This window comes from Malania oleifera, chromosome 3, assembly GCF_029873635.1.
Source record: "Malania oleifera isolate guangnan ecotype guangnan chromosome 3, ASM2987363v1, whole genome shotgun sequence".
In the NCBI taxonomy this organism is placed as follows: domain Eukaryota; kingdom Viridiplantae; phylum Streptophyta; class Magnoliopsida; order Santalales; family Ximeniaceae; genus Malania; species Malania oleifera.
Window position 1 is genome coordinate 80,621,624 of NC_080419.1, and position 23,480 is coordinate 80,645,103.

The window sequence follows — 23,480 nt, forward strand, 5'->3', positions numbered from 1 at the left end:
TAAATGACCATTATTATAATTTTACATTTTTTTTTTTTTGGATTATTACATGGATGGTGAGAGTTTACTTTATGAGCCGATGGGGATAGGAGATGGTGAGAGTTTGTTCTGTGAGCCAGCGAGGACCATAGATGGTGAGAGTTTTCTGTGAGTCAGCGGGAACTGTGGATGGTAATGGAGATGTGTCCCGGGAGTCGAGTTGGCCGAACGTCCAACTGATGCACGGAAGCCGTGTCCGCATCCGGACTTTGCCCTGATCAGTGAAACCTGGGGATGGAGGACGCTGATTCGTAGGTTTGGTACCACCAGGGAATCCAAATGGCTCGTTAGTGACTGGAGTTTCTATGTAATAATAATAATAATAATAATAATAATAATAATAATAATAAGTAAGGTGTATTTAGCTTTTATCTCTTATTATCAATACAGAAATGGAGGGGATAAACATCCTAAATAAATTTAGAAAAATACTAAAAAGAATTTATGACATGTGACAACTCATATAGATAATATATTTTTAAGAGGCGAAGAGATATATAATATTACCCGCAAGATATGTCTATATACAACCATAAAAGAATAGCAAATATTAAATTACATAATTAGATGATTAATATTCATTAAATTGTTTCATAAAGTTGTTTAATTTTTGTAACCATTATAATGGATAAATTAATTTAAAAATGTATGGATTTAAGAATTAAGGATTCATTTGTATAAAGGATTTTATTCGGAGAAAAGAAAGAAATACAAAAGAAAATTTATTTTTTATTATATTTATTTCATTTATTAAATATTATTAAAAATAAATATTTATTCTAATATAATTAAAAATTAAGAAAAAGAAAATATTAATGATGTGTAAAATTAAAATTCTATTCATTAACTTGCTATATGTATTCTCACTTTTCTTGATAATCAAATATGAAAAAACATATTTTCCCAGTTAACAAGCATAAAGTAAAAGCTGTGCAATTATGGATAAAAATATTTTTTAAAAAAATTTAATCTTATAAAGATAAATAAATTTCAAATAAAATCGTAAGATCTATATAATCTATACATATTTACATCCCTTATTTTAAAATTAAATTTGATGAATGTCAATTTGACATATGACGCGTTCAAATAATTACTCAGATTGATTTAAGGTTAGCTAGTTGGTGGGCCGAGTGAATTTTTCGTATTTGGATCGAATCGAAAAGGCATTTGATTAGTTGTTGTCTAATCAAAATTTTTTTCTAATATTTTTGGGTGACCTTTTCCTAAACATAAATAAATTTTTTTCATAATTTTATCGTATTGATTTCACACATAGAACTAATACAAAATCTATCACGCAATTTAAATCATATAAAGACGAATTAAAGTCCCTTTTATAACAAAAAAAAGCCTAATGAAACAAAGTTGAGAACACTGAACACCTCACAAACAATGGGTCGGGTCGTAGCCCAACCACGTCACGTTGGGCCTCTTGTCCGAGCCTTGGCCCACACCGTCCCCACGCAAGCAGCAGAATTTTTTGCCACGTGTATCGTATCGGGATAGACGTGCCGCTCGAAGTCCACGTGTCTTAACTGAGCATGTCTTCTGGAGAAACTAAAGTGACCTGTTGGTGACCATATAACCCATCTCGACCCTCGTGAACCTCTGGCGGACACGAAAGTTATCGGCGTTATCGCAACCGCAACGTTCTCTCCGAATCTACGTCACCGCATAACGGCTTCCGCGGCTCGCCACGTCAGCTTGAACCGACCTTTTATAAAGGAGTATCTCGGTCAATGGCGAACGGCCGGGCGAGGCGTAGCCTAAGCGTGGAACGAATAAGAAGTCTAAAATGCACCCGGAGTTGCAGTCACCCTTCCATCGGAGGTTAAGTGCTCTGGCGAGACACCTTGAGGGATCCCCTGCGTCATCCATGGCTTCTCAGAACCCTAACCAGACGATATCTGCCTCTCTTACTTCGGGCTATTATGGCGACTCTGTGTTTGCTCACCTTGTTCGTGCTCCCGAGGATCCCATTCTAGGAGTACTCTCTCTCTCTCTCTCTCTCTCTCTCTCTGGAATTCTGTTGAGTCTGATATAATTTGTGCTTCGTGGATCGATAGAGTCTTAAACTTTGGTGACGATTCAGTTTTATTGTGGTAATTGCTTGTGCGACGGATGATAATCATTGATTCATCATTTTTTTTTGTTCCGATTTTAATTTTGAAGGTTCTGTTGTGTTTCATGTTCTCAATGAACGATTGTGTAGAAACACGATGACTTGAATTTGTGATCGTAACCCAAAAAGGATGCTTCAGTGAGTCACAGATAGCAAAAGAGTTGATGGTGGATTTAGCAGAGGTTTGTTCAGTGGGTTCGTTTAAACCTCCCTCGACCCTCATCCATGACCAAGACCTGAACAGTTCATCCGGATATGACTGGAGTCTCTGTTTTTCTTTTCTTTTTCTTTTTATTAAATTTTGTTTTATTAAATTTTGATGTGTTATTGATGAACATTTGAACAAGATTTGGTAGAGAAAGTGTTCATTTAGAGGAATTCTATGTTGGTGCATGCTTTGATAATCTATTCTATTTGGAGAACAACAACAGTATTCGTACTCTGGACGAACTTAATTTGAACCACTATAAATTGGCTGTTCTATGTTGAATCTTACCCCTCTTCTAAGCAGCTTTAAAAAAAAAAAATTTCAACTATATGTTCTTTGGTTTTGATGCCTGGACCTTTTCAAGTTCGTTTGTTTATGTATTCTATTGTTTTGTTTTAATAAACAGGTGACTGTTGCATATAATAAAGATTCAAGCCCGGTGAAGTTGAACTTGGGTGTTGGTGCTTATAGAACGGAGGTGGGTATTTTTCACTACCTTGACTAGCATTTATGGACCAGTGTTATAGCATAAGCACAAGCAGTAATATGGACACATTTAGAACATTAAATGTAGGTGCATTCTTCTTGGCTCTCCATTTGGTTGGGAGGAAAATATTTTCTTTGTTGTATGTTTGACTAAATTATTTTTCTACCAAAAATTAAGGCCCATTTAGTTGTAGAAAACAATGATAGTTTTCCATTTTAGTTTTACAAAAAATTATTTAATTTTCCATTTTTACAACATTTGTATGATATTTTTTTTTTTTTCCAACAAAAGGACGGTACCTCCAATTATTTATTGATATACTCTCACTTTTGGCGGAAGCATACCGTGGTTACATGACAAGTATTGGGAGATTACAGATAAAAAAGACATTAAAAACTGCCCAAAAACAACACCAACAACCAACCAAAATAAGACTACAAATTCAAACAAAGTTAAATAAGGAACAAATCTAAATAGGCCTAGCAAAAATAAAAATACTAAAATCAAAAAAATCTAAACTAACCAAACAAAAATCGAGGATGAACTAATGATGAAGGGAAATGAGACCCAACCTATCCATTCAAAGAATACCTTTTAGAGAACGTGATAAAAGATGATGTTCTTCATAAATGATATTGTTTCCCATTTCTCCTTCTCTAGCGAGAAAATCAGTCACACTATTGTCTTTCCTATATTAATGGATCACCATGAATAATAATAACTATTTTTGTCATGAATAATAATAACTATTTTTGTCACTATTTGCTTGGCAAATAAGTTTATTTTCTATTTCTAATTTTTAAAATAATTCCAAAAATGCCACTTTATTTTTCTATTTTCCAAGGAAAACATTTTTTTTTAATACTTTGCACATTGGAATATTGAATTCAAATCTTGGACTTTAAATTATGTTGATTATTTATGGAGCTCATTAAAATCCATACAGATCCAAGTTCAAGCTTCAAAATCTATGTTTCCAAGTACTACCTTATATAATTTTTGGAAAATTGGAAAACAAATTGCCTTTTTTGTAATTATTTTAGAACCTAGAAATAAATAAAGAGCAATTGTTTTGCACATTTAAACAAACTCTTTATTTATTTTTTACCTTTTTAATTAGAATCTTGAAAAACTAAAAAATAAGCTAAAGTTTTTATAATTTTTTGGGAAATTAAAAAATAGAAAATGGGAAATGTTTTCCACAACTAACGAGCCCTTAGTTTCTGTTGAACCATTTTTCATCAAAATTTATATGATGTCAAAAAAAAAAAAAAAACTCAATGAAAATTTATATATTATCTTTATTTGTGTAACTCTTAAGTAAAATTTAAAATGCCAACCAAACAGTGGAGATTTTTTGCACAAAAGTTAGTTTTCTGCAGAAAATAAATTCAGCAGAAATTTTTATTTGTGAAAAGTAACTTTGGTAGTAGTTTTGGTCCAACCAATGGAGCGTAGAAGATGTCACTTGAGAGATGCTTGTTTTACAGGCAGAACTCCGCCTATGATGTACTGCCACAGGCTTGGTCTCAACTATCCCAAGTTTCTTGCTTGCCACCCTTCACCTCATGCTGTACCATGATATGCAGGCACTGCAGCTATTCATGTAAAAAGCTTGTGGCATCTTTGTAATTCACTTATTACTTATTTTAATTGTGATGACAGTAGCATGCAACCATGTTATTATGTGGCCTGCCCATGTTTGCATTGTCTTATTGAGCTAACGATTTTCTTTTCGGTTACTTTATGACTCAATGTTATTACTGTATGTTAGTGAGTGTGAGTTAATGACGATATGATGGTCATTATGGTGTACATTAGATATATTATGCATGGACTGTATTAGTTTCTCCAATTTTACTATATTAACACAGTATCAGAGCATGGTCCCCAGGCTTGAAACCTTAAAAAGCCGCCCTTAATGCCAAGCTCCACACCAAACCAAAATCCTTCAGCCCTTTGTAAAATAACAACACCAAGATCTGCTTTGAAGAAATGATTGAAGAGATAATAAAAAGTTTTATTACAACAATCGGATTACAACAATATGTCCAACCATGCACTCACTAGATGAGCTTCAATGGTGAACGGACAACAAATAGAAAAACAGAAAAGGACTGTGTGCTGCTCCGGTTGGGGGGGGGGGGTCTTATTTATAACCTTTGGTCCATGGAAGAAACACATGGGCGGCTCACCTACCATGGTAGGTGGTGGCGGCTCACCTACCATAGCCATCATTGACATTGGTGGCCATCATTGACCATCATTCACCAACCGCGGCTGCCGTTCACATTGGTAGCCGTTGCCCACCTACTGTGCCCACCGTTCATGCTGGATAGGCTGGTCCCTAGACCCCGTCATCTGGGGGGCATACTCCCCACTGGGGGCATTGCCTCCGGACCCCTGTGCCTCAAAGGGGAACGTCTTTTGTCTTCATAGTACCATTGCGGTCTACCACTTCGACCTCTGCCTCTCTATCACCTTAGGAGGGCTGTCCACCATGAAGTTGAATCAACTCCATTTATCTTCGGAACCATCAAATATCTTCAATTTTTTGGAAAACCAATGCCATTGTTGCCCATAGATGATGCTGATCTACGGATGCCTAAAAGCTCATTGTTTGCGGCGTCCCACTTGCCAGCTGAAGGTTGACAGATCTAATGCCATGTACTGATGCATGAGGCTCCATAAAAGCTTACTTTTGCGATGATTTGATTTCCCATGGCTATCTTCCTAGTCAGCGGCTATGGTTTCTAGCCCAAAGTTCCATCCTTTTTAATTTTTCGCTCATTATCAACCAAGCACTTCATTATTGAGTGTGCTGTACCTTTGGAAGCTATTTGTTAGTGTGGTTGAGGTAATTGGTTGTTGTAACAGTTGCTATGTTATTGTGTTTGTGATTCAACCTTGTTGTTTGACTTGTGAAGGATTTTTTAGAAGAAGAATAACCATTCTTATTAAAGTTCAAGAGACACGATTACAAGATAAATAGTAGAGGAAGGCCACCAAATTAGGAAGACCACAAAATCAGAAAATTAAATCACAAAAAATCAGCAAATCAAATCACCAAATCTCTAGGCTAGAAAACAGGAAACTGAAACTACTAGAATCTGAAATAGTATTTTTAGATTTTATTCAAAAAATAGAATTTCCTAATCTAGAAATCCAACAACTTGTTTATTGTTAGTTTTTTTTTTTTTTTTTGTTGGGATAAGTCAATGAATCCCAGAAGTTTGATCCCCTCATTGTTGCCGCATATTACAACTGAGAAATTTAATGAAAATAGTTATTTGCAGTGGTTTAAAGCTATAATGATCTATTTGATAGACTTAGGCAAGTTGGAACACCTATTTTAGTTTGGACCCAATGATGACAAGCAAAAGGAAATATGGATTCAAGAAGACGCATTGATTGTCTCATTGCTGTGGAACTCAATCCAATCATGGATTGCCTGGATGTGTATGCATCTTGATGTGTGTAAGGAGATTGGGGACTTTGTTAAACTTATATGCTCGGTAATTTAACTCATATGTATGACCTGTTCATGGAGTACTTTCAGTTGCAATAGGGAGATAGGAGTGTCATTGAGTACTTTGGTGAGGTGAAGCGTATTCATGAGGAACTCAAGATTTTGCAACCTATAACAGCTGGTGTCTGTGAGATACAAAAGCAGAGGGAGCAAATGATGGTTCTTCGAGTCCTAGCTGGTTTGAAGCCAGAGTTTGAACCCATCCGATCTCAGATTCTTTGTAGCGCAGAGTTGCCATCTTTTGCTGAAGTTTACTCATGAAATTTGTGCCTCCTTTTGCCCTCATTCCTTGGCTCCTAGTTCAGGATTCCCAACTTTGGGTTCCAAGAAGTCTGCATTTGTCACACAAGGTGGTTCTGGCAATTAGCTTGGTGGTAGCAGAGGCTCTTGGGGTGGTTTTGGTAATCGTGGAGGGAGGTTGAGACGTGGTAGAAATACCCCAAATAAGTATACTCATTGTGGACAAGGGGGCCACACAATTGAGCAGTGTTGGGATCTCCATGGTTAGCCCCAATATGTTGCCAATGTAACCGCCAATTCCACCCCTCCTTTTTTAACTACAGAAAAAGAGCGCATTATATCTGTATCAGAGGAGTACTCAAAGTTCATACAGTATCAAGCGCTACAAGAAACATCTCTTCCTATTGCATCCCTTGCGCAAATAGGTAACCCTACAACTTGTTTGTTTGTCATCTAGTATCTGTCTTGGATCATAGATTCTACTACCACTGACCGTATGAAAAGTATAACCAATTTTTTCCCACCCTCCAGTATTTTCACAAGTGTTACCCTTGCCAATGGGCCAATACATTGGGGTAATAGGGACATTGAATCCTACTCCCTTTGCCTATCTCTCTCTTGTGCTTTGTATATTCCTAGATTCCGCTTTAATCTCGTGTCCATAATGAATTGTTCCATAATCTTCTTTCCTCATTCCATTGTTATTTAGGACTTGAAGATGAGGGACATGATGTGCAAAGGACATGAGGGTAGTTGACTTTTTTGAATTGACTTGCCATCTCCTTCTACCAATCAACAATCATACTAATGCTGCCACACTGTTTAAAATCCATCAGTCTCAGTGATCCTTCATTGGATAAGTTAAAGCAACTGGTTCTTGATTTGAGTTCTATCTAGTTTGGGGGGCGAGTTTTATCACTTGGGACCATGGTGTTCTGTTTGCGTCCCAAGTCAATAAAAGAGTTGTAAGCCCTTTTATATTGGTTTCATTTTGATGTTTGGGGTATAGCTGTGTTGTCATTCAATTGAGTTGAAGATGGTTTGTTACATTTGTGATGACTCCTCAAGGATGACTTGACTTTGATAAAGGATCAATTTGAGTGATTTTAATTTTTTTTTTTTTTTGTTATTCTGAAATAAAGACTTTGTTCAATTAGTAATAATGTTGAGGAGTACTTCAACACCCAATTCACTACCTACAATCTGAAACAATTCACGAGTCATATTGTGCCCACACTCCACAACAAAATGGAGCCACAGATTGGAAAAACAGAGCTATTCATGAATCCACTCCAGTTTTACCAAATGAAATATCCCTGAATCCTTTTAGAGGGATGCCGTGTACATTACTTGTTTTGTTGATATGGAATACCATCTTTTGTCCTTGGTGGTGAATATATCTATTCTTTTCCTTGATGCTGCATTGTTCTCACTACCTCCCCGTATTTGGATGTGTGTCCTTTTATATTAGTTAATTGTGGGTACATGACGTGATCTTGATAAGTCTTTTCCTTACCTAGTCTTTTGGATTGGGACCTATTAACTCTGCCTAGTCATCCTTATCCTATGAGTCTTCATCTAAGTTGAGTGACTTGTCCTTCTAGTAGTTTGGATCATCCTAATTTGCTGACATACATACGACAACAACTCAAGGGACTGGGAGGAGAGCTTCCATCATTTCCTAATGTTGCACTTTCGGTTTTGTTGTCTTATGATCTGTGTCCTATGATGTTGACCTTCATTTTGTTGTTTGGAAAGTTTAAACATGCAATTGTTGTTTGGAAAGTTTAAATGCACATGCACATTCCGATCTCTTAACTTTGTCTCATATGATTTATTTTTTCATACTCATACTACTATTTTAATACTATATTCTCTGTTTTCTTTCCAAGTTTACATTTGAAGCCTTATCCTATTAGTGGTGCTTGCTTTGCAAATGATACTTGGAGTTTGCGCCTCTTCCTACTTGGAAGTCTATGCTTGGATGTCATTGGGACATGAAAGTCAAGCTGATGGTTCTATGGCTTGTTTGAGGTCCAATCTTGTTGCCAAAGGATATATTCAACTAAGATTGTTTCATATTTTTTTATCTTTATCCATGTGTCTTTGCCTTTGTTTTAGTCATGTGAAGAATGTCTTCTTGGTGATCTTCAGAACAAAGTCTATATGGAGCAACCACCTAGGTTACTTGTTCAAGTGGAGTTACCATTTGGTGCATTGTCAAAATAAATAAAAAACAAAATCCTTATATGGCTTGAAGCAGTCTCTTGGAGCATGGTTTGGTATGCTCAATGAAGTAGTGCTTGAGTTTGGTCAATGTGCTAGATCACGTTGTATTTAACTGCCATATTGCTACTTGTTAGTATGATTTTGATAATTGCCTACTTGGTGATCATGATATTGTTACTACTAGTTATGGATGATGGTAGTGAGGGTATGCGGCATCTAAAGAAACTTTCTAGAGAAAAGGTTCCAAACTAAAAAAATTAGGATTGTTGAAATACTTCTTGGGTACAAAACTATCCAAATCTCATATTGAAATTATCTTGTTGCAGAGGAAGTATGTTCTAGACCATTTAGATGAGACTGGGTTGTAGGGGTCCAAACTTGTTGGAGCACCTATGGATCCTAACAGCAAATTGTTGGCAAACATGGGTAACTTGTTGATCCTTGGTAGAAGAAACTTGTTGGGAAGTTAAAACTAGCTCACAGTCACTCGGTCAAACATATCTTTCACCAAGTGTGGTCTCTCCCCTCAAACAAGTTACTGGGTTATTGTTATTTGTGTCTTGCATTATTGCACTTATGCAAATCAGGTACCATGTGCTTGTTGATAGTGACCTGATATCATGGAAAAGTTAAAAACAAGCTGTGGTTGCACGGAAATTGCTAAGTTTGAGTCTAGGGTCGTGGCTAATATTACGTGTAGCATGGTTTGGATGAAGCACATGTTTGAAGAGCTTGATTTTCTGCATTCCAAGCCTATGGAGTTGATGTGTGATAATCAAGTTGTATCATATTACTCTAATCTAGTCTCTCATCAAAGGATGGAACACTTTAATTTTGATTGTTATTTATTTGGTAGAAACTTGCGCAAAAGGTTTTAGCAATGGCCCATGTGCACAAACTTGTTCACTAAATCTTTGGGGGTGCCTGGGTTAAATTATTTTTTAACAACCTAGGTGCATATGATATCTATCCTCCAACTTGAGGAGGAGTGCTACCAGATAGCTTTGTTAACTTATGTTAGCGAGTGTGAGTTAAATGAAGGTATGGATGTATGAGGCCACTATGATCTACATGAGATATATTGAGAGGGAGACCTATAGCTGCATTAGTTCTTCAGTTCTACTAAACTCTATTAACAGACCTAAAGCAAGAAAATGGTTAATTTAGAGAGGCTGAACTTAGGGAGGCATGTATTCACACACCATAGCTTTTACTTGCCAAGGAAAAGTTTTCTATATCATTGTTATTGATGCCATAACAGGAAGGGAAACCTCTTGTGCTGAATGTGGTCAGACGAGCAGAGCAGCATCTTGTTAATGACAAGTAAGCTGTTTCTTTGTTTCTATAGAAATTGCAACTTTGAATGAATTTGTGAGTGAGCTCCAACTTACATAATTTTCAGATCTCGTGTCAAGGAATATCTTCCTATTACTGGGCTAGCAGAATTCAATAAATTGAGTGCTAAGCTCATTTTTGGTGCTGATAGGTACGAATATCCAGCACTCTACCTGATATGTTTAATTCCAATACCTTCTGATAAGTAATAATATACCAATGTCTGTGTAGTATAGTAAGGGTTCTACATTTCTATTGTAATATTTCAAAGAATTGTAACGTGGTATTGAGAAAATAGTTATGATATATTGATATCCATAGTAAGAAATTATTATTGTAAATTAAAATTTACATTAAATTATGATACCCTCATGCATATAGGTGAAACCTTCCTTACTTTTTACCAAAGATGCATGCATTGCTTCAAATTCCTCTGGTGATGATCATTAATGATGGTCTAGTCTTGGGAGAGAAAGTCTGATTGTTTTCTACTAGTTTTATGGCTAAGCCATTATATTCTCCACAATATCTTCTTGTTGAAAATGCCATTGAGGGCAGAGCAATTCCAACGTGACAGTGGTGAAATAAGATTTTTATCCAATGCATTCCTGGTGCACAGGCAGCACAACATAGCCCTTAAAAACTGAAGTTATCATGCCCGAGCAAATGAAAAAGAAAATTATCAAGCACAGATTCCAGATTATTTACTGTCCTTATTCAATCAGTCTTGAACACCTGGTCTTTGCCAAAAGGTTGAGCAAGGTCACTCTTCGCCACAAATGTCACGGATGCACAAGCTGCGCTTAGTATACACCTCTCAGCATTGAATTCTCTCGTTCTCACAATTAAGATCAGCAATTCTTTTTTTCTTATTTTTTGTTTTCCAAAAAGAATATTTACCATCAAGCGTCAGAATCGAGGACCATCATGAGCTTAATGTAAGCATCACAATCGTCGATCACTCTTGCACCAAGTGTTGATCAATGTTTCTTTTGTGGCAAGAATGGTAGTAAGACTATTTGTGTTTTCTATAATCAGTGGAAATCATCTTATTAATTTGTTTAAGGTTACTTGATACTGTTTGGCAGCACTTAAAAAACTGCTTATAGCTCTTATCACTTAAAAATAAGTACTTACATAAAAAATGATACTTGGCTTGCACAAAAAATAAGTACTTGCTGTGAAGAAGTATTTTGAGAACCACTTTTAAAGTAAATTTTGAGAAGCAACGACTTATATAAAAAACAATATTTGGCTTGCACAAAAAATAAGTACTTCCTGTAAAGAAGTACTTTTGAGAATCACTTTTAAATTGAATTTTGAGAAGCAATGTGGTATGGCTTTTTGATCATTTATAAGTGTCTACTAGCTATTGTGGCAATATTTTATGTTTACAAGTTATGGGGGTGCATTTGTAATTTCAGAAACTCCCTCTCTTTTCCTCTCTCTCCCTTTCTTGAGTGACCTGTGCCTCTTAGCCTAATGCCGCCTTTGCCGCTGAATGCCACTGGCATCTCTCCTCTGAATGCCAGAGCTCTCACCTCCTCCTTGTGCCACCACATCCTCCTCTGCAAGTCGTCTAGTGCTGCTCTAAGCTGCCAGGATTTTGCCCCCCCCAAACACCCCAAAAAAATATTTTTTTATTGTACTGATTATAATTAATGATGAATTTAAAATATTATAGAACTAATAACATTATAAACATAAGCAAAAATTAATAATATTATTTTTAATTTATAAAATAATAGTTACTTATTATTTTATTTAAAATAAAATATTAAAAAATTTAACTAAAATAAATATTAATTAAATTTCCAGTTAAGAATATTTAAAATTAATTAAAAATATCAATAATAGATGTTAATTTATCTAATAATACTATTAAAATAATTTAATAATCATATATTATTTTTTCTCTAATACTATAAAGAGGATTCTCCCTTTGGTGTCATCTTTCAAAAATGTCAAATTTATCCTTATAGCTACCAATAATTATTCCAAAATATTCCTTTAACTACCCACAACTATCTCAAAATACCCGTATAATTATATTAAATTTGTCCTTATAACTACTCATAATTATTCCAAAATACCCCTATAACTATCTATAACTATCCCAAAATGTACTTTTTTGTTATTTTCTTTATAGTTTTTTTTAAGTTTTCTCTAATTTTGTAATACTATAAGGGGATTCTCCATTCGGTGTCATCTTTCAAAAATGTCAATTTATCTCTATAACTTTCAATGATTATTCCAAAAATACTCCTTTAACTATCTATAACTATCTTAAAATACTCTTATAATTATATTAAATTTATCCCTATAACTACTCATAATTATCCCAAAATATCCATGTAACTATCTACCACTATCCCAAAATATCTTTATACTATTTAATTTTTTGTTATTTTCTTTATAATTTTTATTTATTTATTTTTTAAAATAGAGTCTGGTGCATGCATATAGTGCGTGCCCATGGCTAGTTATATATTGTAAATTTATAATATTATAATATATTGATCATATTTTGAAATATGATAATGTAACTATTATAATAGATTCATACAACACTTATGATAAATGTGAGTATCCAAATACGACTTGTTTAACCAGCTCCATCACTTATAATCAGTACTTTTAAACACAACTAAACAACACTTATAACCTTCAGCGCATTTTCATTTCAATCAGCAATTACTAAATTCAGCAATTTATCAGACAAGCACTTCTCAGTAAGTGGTTCCAAATTATCCCTTACTTCTCAGCAAGTGGTTCCAAATTATCCCTTATCCTTCCCTTATCCTTTTTTTTTTTCACAGGGCAATGCAATTTATTATTACATCTATTTTTAATTTCATGGTTGGTCTTAAGCTGATGCTTGCTTTGTTTGCTTGGAAACAGCCCTGTTATTCAAGAGAACAGGATTACTACTGTCCAGGGCTTGTCTGGTACTGGCTCCCTGAGGGTTGGTGCTGAGTTTTTGGCAAAACATTATCACCAAGTAGAGTACCTGCCCCTCACACTGTTAGTGATTGTTAATGATTATCATGTGAAACCACACTGATACTATCCTATTCTGCAGCACACAATATACATCCCCCAACCCACATGGGGAAACCACCCAAAGGTTTTCACTCTAGCAGGGTTGTCCGTGAAGACATATCGCTACTATGATCCAGCAACACGTGGGCTGGACTTCCAAGGTTTGGAAACATCCTTAATGTATAAGCAGACCTTTTTGAAATTCTGATGTGACGTTCAGTAAAACTTTGGTCATAATTGACATTTCCCACTATATTTTTACAAGAGATGTACTCAGATGATTTTAGTTGATATTTGACTATATATCTTCAGTCAGAATTCCTTTGTTTTATCTAATGATCTTAGACTGTTTTTTTTCTTTTTCTTCCAAGTAATGTTAGAATTATAGGTGTCTGTGCCCTGCTTACATAGGTTTTTCAGTAAACCTTTGGTCCTAATTGACATTTCCCACTATATTTTTACGAGAGATTTACTTGGATGATTTTAGTTAATATTGGACTATATATCTGTAGTCAGAATTCCTTTGTTTTATTCAATGATCTTAGACATTTTATTTATTTCTTTTTCTTGTGGGTAATGTTAGAATTACAGGTGTCTGTGGCCTGCTTACATAGATCTTTTATGGTGTTGTCTTTCCTAACAGGTTTAGTTGAAGATCTTGGTTCTGCACCACTTGGTGCAATTGTGCTGCTTCATGCATGTGCTCATAATCCCACTGGCGTTGATCCTACCATTCAGCAGTGGGAGCAGATCAGGCAGTTGATGAGATCGAAAGGGTTGTTACCTTTCTTTGATAGTGCTTATCAGGTAGATCACTCTGAATTTAGTCTAGTACTTAAAAATCTTTGATCTGCATTTATCCAAAATGGAATCATGTGGATAATGATTATTATTCATTCAGCACTATTCCATATTTATGGAACTGATGGATACTTCTCATTCAAGGGTTTTGCAAGTGGTAGTCTGGATGCGGATGCACAGTCTGTTCGCATGTTTGTTGCAGATGGTGGGGAATGCCTCGCAGCTCAAAGTTATGCAAAAAATATGGGGCTCTATGGGGAACGTGTTGGTGCCTTGAGCATTGTAAGGCTCGAAGCCCGACTTTTAAAGTGCTTATTGTGACATTTTCCATCTGAATCCTTTCAAAAATTACACTCTTATCTATGGCTGCTGCTGTATTTGTTTTTATAGGTTTGCAAGACAGCTGATGTGGCAAGCAAGGTTGAGAGCCAGCTGAAACTTGTGATCAGGCCCATGTATTCAAACCCACCCATTCATGGTGCATCTATTGTGGCTACTATCCTCAAGGACAGGTACCAAATCTTCACCAAGGGAAATTGAATTTTTTGTGGAATTGCAAGAAAGGTTTTTGCATGTAAGAACTCATGTATATTATCAAAATTGACTAGAAGTGTTGAATAACTGGATATTATGTTTTCTTTCTAATTGCAAAAGGTAGACTTCTGAAACAGAGAACTCACCAAAAAAAAAAAAGCCAAACAAACAAACAAAAAAAGGACATCATCTTTTTCTCATTTAGTTCTCTTCTGTTTATGAGCTTCATTTTTTTCATAAATGTAATAATTTTTTCTCCAAAAAATACCCCTTGCCTTTGCTTTTCCTGCAGAGATTTGTACAATGAATGGACTGTGGAGCTGAAGGGAATGGCTGACCGTATTATCAGCATGCGCCAGCAGCTCTTTGATGCTTTACATGTTAGAGGTAAACCAATCTGGAGCTCCCTTCATATGGTGCTGGCTGTTTCATTTTGTTTGTTTATCTTATTATTTATTTTTTTCCTGGTTTTTATTTCTTTCTTTTCTAAAGCAGTTTAAGCATTCATGGTTTTGAGTTTGCAATTCTGTACAATTTTTTTTTTGACAGCAAAAAGAAAACTTATTTTGAGAGAGAGAGAGAGAGAGAAGAGAATACAATCTAAAGGAGGACAAAAAGCTTGCTCAAAACTTTAAAAAAGCAAATAAAAAGGAAAAATAAAATTTAGACAATTTATTCAAAATGCCTTTCTTCAAACCCTTCCCATCATGATTAATGGAACATTAACTGTTCTATATTTGGCTCTTTTTCTTCTTAATTTTCCCACAATCCATCCTCATTTCCTACCCTCCAGTTAATCACAAACCCATCTTATCCTGAACTTCATTATCCTTCCCACTGAAATCCTTTGCTGGCAAGATACGAGCTGATAAGAGTGTCACCCCTTTCAAAACAGTCTTGTTTTCCATGTTTGGCTGATCACTGTCCATAAGTTAATGCTCTCATCCTTAAATGAGTCTACTTCTGAAAATCAAGTGTATGAGTCTCTGAAAAATGGGATGCTTCACTGGGGGAAGAGTCTGAATTGCAGCCTAACTGAGCATGACTATCATTCAATCATAAATCTATATCACACTCAAAAACGTAATTATCATCATCTGACATATTATCCATGTGGTTGCCTTTCACTAGATGTCCACCATTACAACCCATATACACGAAAACTCTCTGTGTGACAATTGGACTATCCACAAGCGTAAAAATCGCATCACTATTCCTGCCATCATACATAATTCTGGATTAGACCTTTCGTTCTAAAAATTTTGCTGCTTTGCAGCACGAGTAGATAATACCCTCAATCAGATACCTGCCTTGTCAGACCCTATTGAAAGAATTACCCACCATGCTTAGAGCCCCTTGAAATAATCTCAAGTTCTCCCCATTCAACCCCCTTGAATGAAGATTGACAAACCCCTGCTATTTAATGTCAAACCCACACATCAAGAAACCTATCAACACAAGTAGATTGAACAACCACCCTATCAATCAAAGCACTCCAAAAGTGAAAAAACGGGAGAATTTTACATATCCACCTCCACCTACAATGAAACCCTGACCCAACGATTCCATCTCAGATTATTCACAAAATGAACAAATTCCCATACACCATCTCTCACCAGACATGGCTTGAAGTCCTTGCCTTCAATCTGGGTGACATTCTGGAGATCCCATTCTCATCATAATCAATCACAACTGTTATGAAAGCATAATAGAGGGAGGATGGTGAGAGAAAGCATAAGGAGAGCCATTGAGAATTTTGTTTGTACATTTTCATATCTAACTAGCATTCTTGGTGCTGAAGATGTTCTTGAGTATCTTTTTGCCTTTGAACAATAAACGTCGATTGACTTGATGCCTCTTCCCCTCTGCTATTTCCAATTCCAACTCTCACATATTTTATCTTTTTATCTTTTTTTATTTAATTTGTATTATTTTGTTTAGCATTCTACTTCCAAAGTTGTTCTTAATTTTGACTCTGATTAAATTATTAGGGATTTAAATTCCTAAAAATTGCAGGAAGTGATAATTGAACTTTCTAGAAATACTACTAGAAATTAGATTCACATATCATAAATTCGAATGAGCATAAGACAAGTTGATTGGTTGTATTTGACTTCACATTGAGATCGTGAAATGTTGTTTTGACCTGGTTGTGAATTGGATCAATAGGTACCTAGTCATTAACTCTGGTCTCCATCCTGTCCAAAATTCTTCGCCTGAAGCATGGACATGCAATTTCATAAAAGAATTCTTGGTGCTTATGACATATATGTACTATCACAGTCATCTTTGTTAAGTTTATATTGTGAGTTCATTTTTTTTAGATAATAAAAGGAGGTATATTAGATTGAGAGAGAGAAGTTACAAACTGAGGGGACAAGAAGTCCACCTGAAAAAAATAAAGAACAGAAAAAGCAAAAAAGAAAAGAAAGAAAAAATAAAGCAAAATTAAAAAAGACAATAATCATAAAGACCAATTAACCAAGGAAACCCCTTTTCAAACCCTTCCCATCATATTTCACCGAGCACTTCAGACTTGCTAGCTCTCTTCGACCCTTCTTCACTTTGAATTTATCCCAATAAATGCACTTCCTTTCCTCCAGCATCGCTCATTTTCAGATCCAATTTATCCATTATCTCTTGGGCTTTCCATCATTGCACTGCATTTTGTTCTCCAACCCCTTATTATCAAAAATACAAACCACCTCCAATCCTTCCAAAGGTGCTGGATGAACATATAAGAGGTCCCCAAGATCATCACAGGATTCAGAAACATAACCATGTTGTTCCCTGAATCTCCGGTTTTAAATCTGAAAAATCTCCCCATTTCTTTACCTCATTTTCTTTGCTAGTTCCATGACTTCCTATATCCTTCATCCTGCAAGTGCATCTTCCACGATACTCAAACTACCTACAGAATCTCTTCTTTAAATATTTGACCTTATCTCACCGGAATACTCTCTTCACATCATATATTTTCCTCATTTCTGCACTCATAAGAGCAGCCTTCCGACAAGCATACAACTTCGGGCCCTTAGATTTTTCAGATTTAAAACCTGAAGGTTCAGATTTTGTACCCAAACCAGCATCTTTTTTTCCATTACTTCTGTATGTGCCAGCCTCTAACCCTTCTGCAAAACCGAAATCAACAACCAATCTGACATTCCTATAAATATCATCATTTTTTCCCAAATGATTTTCGAAACCGAGCTAAATCTTCCTAATAACACGCTGAATGTTTATCCACTCTAAAATTTTCTTATATAATTGGAGAGAGGCCTTTGACTTCGTTAACAATTATCTGACTGCTTCCTTCTCCCTTTTCTGACTTCTGTGAATTTTGGCCCGGGGAATGGACCTGATCACTGATTGGATCGAACATGAGATGAGCTTGGTCACCCATATCCTCACAATCGGCCTTTCTAGAAGTGAGACCCAACTGAGAAAACCCCTGTTGAGAAGAATGCTCTTTGGGACCCATAGAAAGGCCCAAAGAATTATTATTTAAACCTTGGGCCTGTTCTATTAAATGGCCCAGTTTTAATAAGAAAGAAGAAGTTCCTTTCTCACATGCCCGGCCTGAGTTCAAGATGAGGACCAGCTGACCCAGCCCTGCCTTTGTGCCCTCTTCTTCCCCGACAACAACCCTATATGCCTCTGCGACACTTGCAGCGGCCACTGGAGCCCTATTGATTTTCACCTTTTGGATGTTCTCCTCCCGGCATGATGTGAATTTATCTGGAACTGTCAGTCCAGAATCCTTCAATTGCATGCTCCGCACACCAAAAACATAAATGATCTGATTTCAAACAACTTACGTTGCCTTCGCCTGATTTACCTTCGAGCACCACCTTACTCCACGACCTGGGATGTGAAGAGCTTGCTGCACCAACTTCTTCAAGAACAAGATGAAACTCCTTCACAAACTCTCAGAACTCATCCACGAACATTTGCCATCAATTACCTTTTACACATCCAGGGAAAAGAAACTAGAAAGTTGTTCCCTTTCTTCCTCAAACCTGGCCCCAAAAACTTACCCACCCTTGTCCAATTAGCCAACCAACATAGATGGCTTCCCTTATGAGCGTTTCCGGAACCCCTACCCAACCAAATGAAGTTAGATAAGCCATTGGCAACCCACAAAAGCTACCTCCTTTGAGAGTTTAACTGACCAATTTTTAGAGATGATGTTCTCGAACACACACAAAAAAAGGGTCTCCCCCTCCTCCAAACTCAGATTGAAGGACTTAACTTTGATCTGCTTTGAGTGTCTTAACATCTGCTATTTGCACGGCCATGTTTGATTTCGAGTGAGGATGAGAGTCATTTCGTGAGAGAGAGAGTGGCCCAATCACACGAGGCTAAGCTCGCCGTCATGTATCAGAATTTATATTGTGAGTACTTACAACAATCTTTTGTCTCATATTAGCATAGAGGTCTCAAATGTGCTAGGCAAAAAACTCAGCTGAAATATAGGAATGGGCATCAGGTGGGTTGCCAAGTCGGAGAAACCATGGATGACCTGAAAAGGGCTCTTACTCTCTTACCGCCTTACCAATATACAATTACACTGAATTACTATAGTTGGATTCTACAGTAGGCAATCCCAAATCCTAACAAATTAGGTTCTAGATTTATACTAGGATCTTGTCTAATGCACATATGTAGATCATTCAAGTCTTGAAATGAAAAGCAGAAAGAACTTCAAGGTACTAAATAATTTTCATAAGGTACCAATTCAATGAATTACTATAGTTGAATTTCCTCCGCAGGCAGATACAAATCCTGACAAATTAGGTTTTAGATTTATCTTTTTTCTTTATGCACATAAGTAACTAAGTAGATCATTCAAGTCTCGAAAATGAAAAGTGAAAAGACTTTCTAGGTGCTTAATAATTTTCAGAGGGTATTTATTTTTTTATAAGAAAAGTTCATTCATTAAAAAAATAAACATAAACTATAATAAAATCTTTGGATATTCTCCAGTACTCAGCCGAAACAACTACAGAAGTGCTGCCCTTTGTAGTGGGTCAGGCAATGAAATCCTCTGAAAAAATTAACAGTGTGTGCCCAAGAAATGAAAAAAAACAAAATACTTTAGTCTGAGCATTGAAGAATAACATAAACTGCACACTTTCATAAGGCCGTCACCTTTTTTGTGTAGTACCGCACCAACAAAAAGTCAGCTACAAGGCTACCCATGTTTCACCTAAAATGGAGAACAAGGTAGTCCATAGCAGCCACACCTACCTCCCACCCAGCAACGTATGGTTAGATGTGCATTGGTTTTCATTAGACTGTAATCACATCATACAAATATATGTGTCAATAGCCCCTTATAAGGCTTCCTTACCTGCCACAAGTGATTTATATTAATCTTGTTTAGGGTCAAAAGTCCAAATGGACACCTGGATTTTTAAAAGGAACCTGAAGAATTCCCTAACCAAGCCCTGGATCACCCCTTAAATGAGGAAAACAAAAGATTCTGATACATTGAGCAAAGTGCCAAGCTCATCAACCTCTTTCCTCGAGGTTCCTGATAAAGTGGATACCCCAAGTAAGAGTGTCCCCTTATGAAGAATAAAAAGAAGGAATCATGTATGATGAATGGTAGTTAATTTGAAAAGATGAGGCACCAAGATGATGCAGAATAGCATCAAGGAATTACAGGCAAGAGTGAATATGGGAGGGGTAGAGGACGGAAGGAGGAAGGGAGATACCCTTTTTTTTAGGGTGGGGGAGGGGATGTGGGGGATTCATTGGTACTCAACTCTTGCATGGTATATTTACAAGGAAGCCTAAATTACTTCAAATTACAAATAAACATGTAAAAATACATAAAATTACAAGAGACCCCTATAGCACACATCTATTTACAAACCAAACCCTGAGTACACACTCATTAGACTAAACGCACACGATAAACTAATTAACTAAACACAAACATTCTATGATCTACCTTCCAAGGTTGAATCAAATTACCATTACGCATTTTGGAGTGAGTGAGAGGAAAGAAGAACTAAGCAACTTGGGAAGCGAACTTCTAGGAACTTGCATGAGGAACACTGCCACTCCTTTGGTGCCCTAACCATCCCAGTGAAAACTATACTTCTATTGACATTGTGCCAAAGGGAATTCGAGGGGGGTTTGGTTCACGATATTAAAAATATTCTCATGGAATGACATTCCCGAGAATCTCATTCTTGGGAACGGAATGTCTTCTCATTGGCATATTTTTGTTTTGGTTTGGGTTGTAAGATTGTAAACAAGATTCTCATGTTGATGTTTGGTTCGACATAGGAATCTTGGTAGGTATTTTAAAAACAAATGACCATTATACCCGGGACATGTGTGGAATGAATATATGCAGAACAACTTGATTTTTTAACACTAAACCTACTAAGAATATGTATTTAATTTAATATATATATCCCAAACTTTTCAACAATTATAAATTTTAAACATTTACACTTAAAAATTGATTAACCAGAATAATTGAGGGCAATATAGTATCTAAATATTGACTATTATATTAAATTTTTATAAAACAATACTAACATAACTTTTATTTAATAAATTGCAAATGTTGCTTAAAATGTTAATTAACATAAATATTAACACTCTTAATAGACATTTTAAATATTGTTTAATTAAAAATTAATTAAAAGTTTCTAATTGATGTTTGTAATTGAAATTTTTAATATTTCTAATTAACAAATTAACTAATATTATGTTAATTAATATTTTTAATTGCCATTTCAATATTTTTAAATTAAAATTTTAATTATTTCCTAATTAAAAATTAACCAATTTTTAATTAAAACTTATAGTTAATATTTATGCTAATTTAAAATTTTTACTTTTAGTTTTGAACATAATAATAAAGAGTGGTTATATTATATTATAGGGGCATTATTGTCCAAAAGACAAAATAGCGAGAAAAATATAATCCAAAAAGTAGGATTTCAATGGGAATAGGATCCCATGAAACTTACCCATGGGGGGAAGGTGGGAATAGCATCCTTTCATTTCTAAGAATGTGAACATGGCCGACATGTTAGATTCTCATGCTCAAGCAAACATGGGAATGACGTGTTATACGTCATATCATATTCCTAGAAATCTTGAAAGATGCCTTGAAACAATCACCTTCAAAGGGAATCTCCACAACCATTTTGTGACTAAAGAAATGTTCTTAGGAACCACATTAGACTTAAATATGCTTACCAGATCCCAACTAATGAGGTGATCCCTTTTTATATCTCTAGTACCAAGCCTAAGAAATCTACCATTAACATCCTAAAACACTAGCTACCCTTATAGGAACTCTGAAAAGAGAGAAAAAAGAAATAGATAGGAATATTTTAAAAGGAAGCATTTATAGGACTAATAAAACTACCAAGGACAATAAGTCCTTTTCCACCCCTCCAATCTCCTACCTACTTTCTCAACCATTGAATCCCAAGAGGCAATTGAGGGTGGAGTTCCCCTCTAAGGGAAGACCTAAGAAAAATATAGGTCAATCCAAAATCTCAAAAGTAGGAAGCCTTGGAACTATCCAAAATACCATTATCCATATTAATACCAAACCCACCCCCCCCCCCCCCCAAAAAAAAATCTTTGCCATGTTGGGCTTCAGTTTGAAATCTTTTCAAAGATTTCCACACATTAAAACAACTCAAAATTTATCACACAGAAGAAAAAAAATTAATATCATTTGCAATGCAAATTGAAGGTGAGACACCTCCACCTCCTTATTAGTTACGTTAAGACCTCTAATCACACCCAGATTCTTTGCATAAGTATTCTACTCAACCCATTAATCACCAAGGTAAACAAAAAGGGAAAGAGGGGCTACGTTTGCCTTTGTTTGTGGGCTATCCAAAACCCTTCTTATCCAACACCTTATCCAAAAAATGTGCAACTCACTACGTCAACTTTTATCAAAACCCACTTTTAGGATGACACTTTGTTGAACAATGGTGTCTGTGGATAATTCTATTTGTATATTTTTTTCAAGGCACAGGCAATATATAAATACAATTACATCTTATCTTATAAAGCAGGAAACAATCTTATTCTTAGGGAAACTAAATATTCCTATATTTAATACACAAGATTGGTCAACTAACTAGATTACTAGGTTTAATTACAAAATCAATCTAATAATTACACCACACATACAACTCATGCTGACATTCCCCCTCAAGTTGCAACATAGATATTTATCATGCCCAACTTGTCTATCATACCATGGAACACCTTTCCTGAAACTTCTTTCATGAGCATATCAACTAACTGGCTTTTAGATTGGACAAATGGAAATTGTATAATCTTTTGATCAAGATTCTTATGTTGTACAAGATTTTGTGCAATCTCTATGGCTGCCTTATTACCACAATGAAGATTCATAGGTTTTGCATTTTCAATCCCCAAATCTTTTAGAACACTCCTAATCCACAGCAATTTGCATATACCATGAGCCATACCTCGGAATTTAGCTTCTGCACTTGATCTTGCCACGACCTTCTGCTTCTTGCTTCTCCAAGTGACAAGATTACCTTCCATGAAAGTAAAATAACCAAACTTGGACCTTCTAGTTGTTTGATCACCTGCCTAATCAGAATCCGTGTATCCTTCAATGTTAGACACCATTTTTTGTGAACAACAAACCTTTGCCCGGAGCACTGTTCAAGTATCTTAAGATTCGATACATGGAATTCATATGCTCTTCACTTGGTGCATGCATGAACTGGTTTACGATGCTCACAACATAAGCTATATTCGGCCTTGTGTGTGAAAAATAGATTAATCTCCCAACCAACCAGTGATAACGACCCTTGTCTGTTGGAACTTGATCTAGAAAAATTCCTAGCTTATGATTCATTTTTATGGGTGTTTCTACTGGTTT

At 35.7% G+C, this 23,480-nt stretch overlaps 1 protein-coding gene across 1 annotated transcript in view; it reads left to right on the top strand.

Annotated features, from left to right (window-relative positions):
- Nucleotides 1-1,614: 1,614 nt before the first annotated feature.
- The window catches only part of LOC131150581 (aspartate aminotransferase, cytoplasmic-like), a 31,590-nt gene continuing 9,724 nt past the window's right edge, over nt 1,615-23,480 (top strand). Inside the window, exons 1-10 of the mRNA XM_058101396.1 lie at nt 1,615-2,029; nt 2,779-2,850; nt 10,119-10,180; nt 10,260-10,343; nt 13,094-13,193; nt 13,275-13,395; nt 13,878-14,041; nt 14,180-14,317; nt 14,426-14,547; nt 14,862-14,956. Coding sequence (XP_057957379.1) covers nt 1,838-2,029; nt 2,779-2,850; nt 10,119-10,180; nt 10,260-10,343; nt 13,094-13,193; nt 13,275-13,395; nt 13,878-14,041; nt 14,180-14,317; nt 14,426-14,547; nt 14,862-14,956 — 1,150 coding nt within the window. The 5' untranslated portion in view covers nt 1,615-1,837. The remainder of the gene's footprint in view (nt 2,030-2,778; nt 2,851-10,118; nt 10,181-10,259; nt 10,344-13,093; nt 13,194-13,274; nt 13,396-13,877; nt 14,042-14,179; nt 14,318-14,425; nt 14,548-14,861; nt 14,957-23,480) is intronic.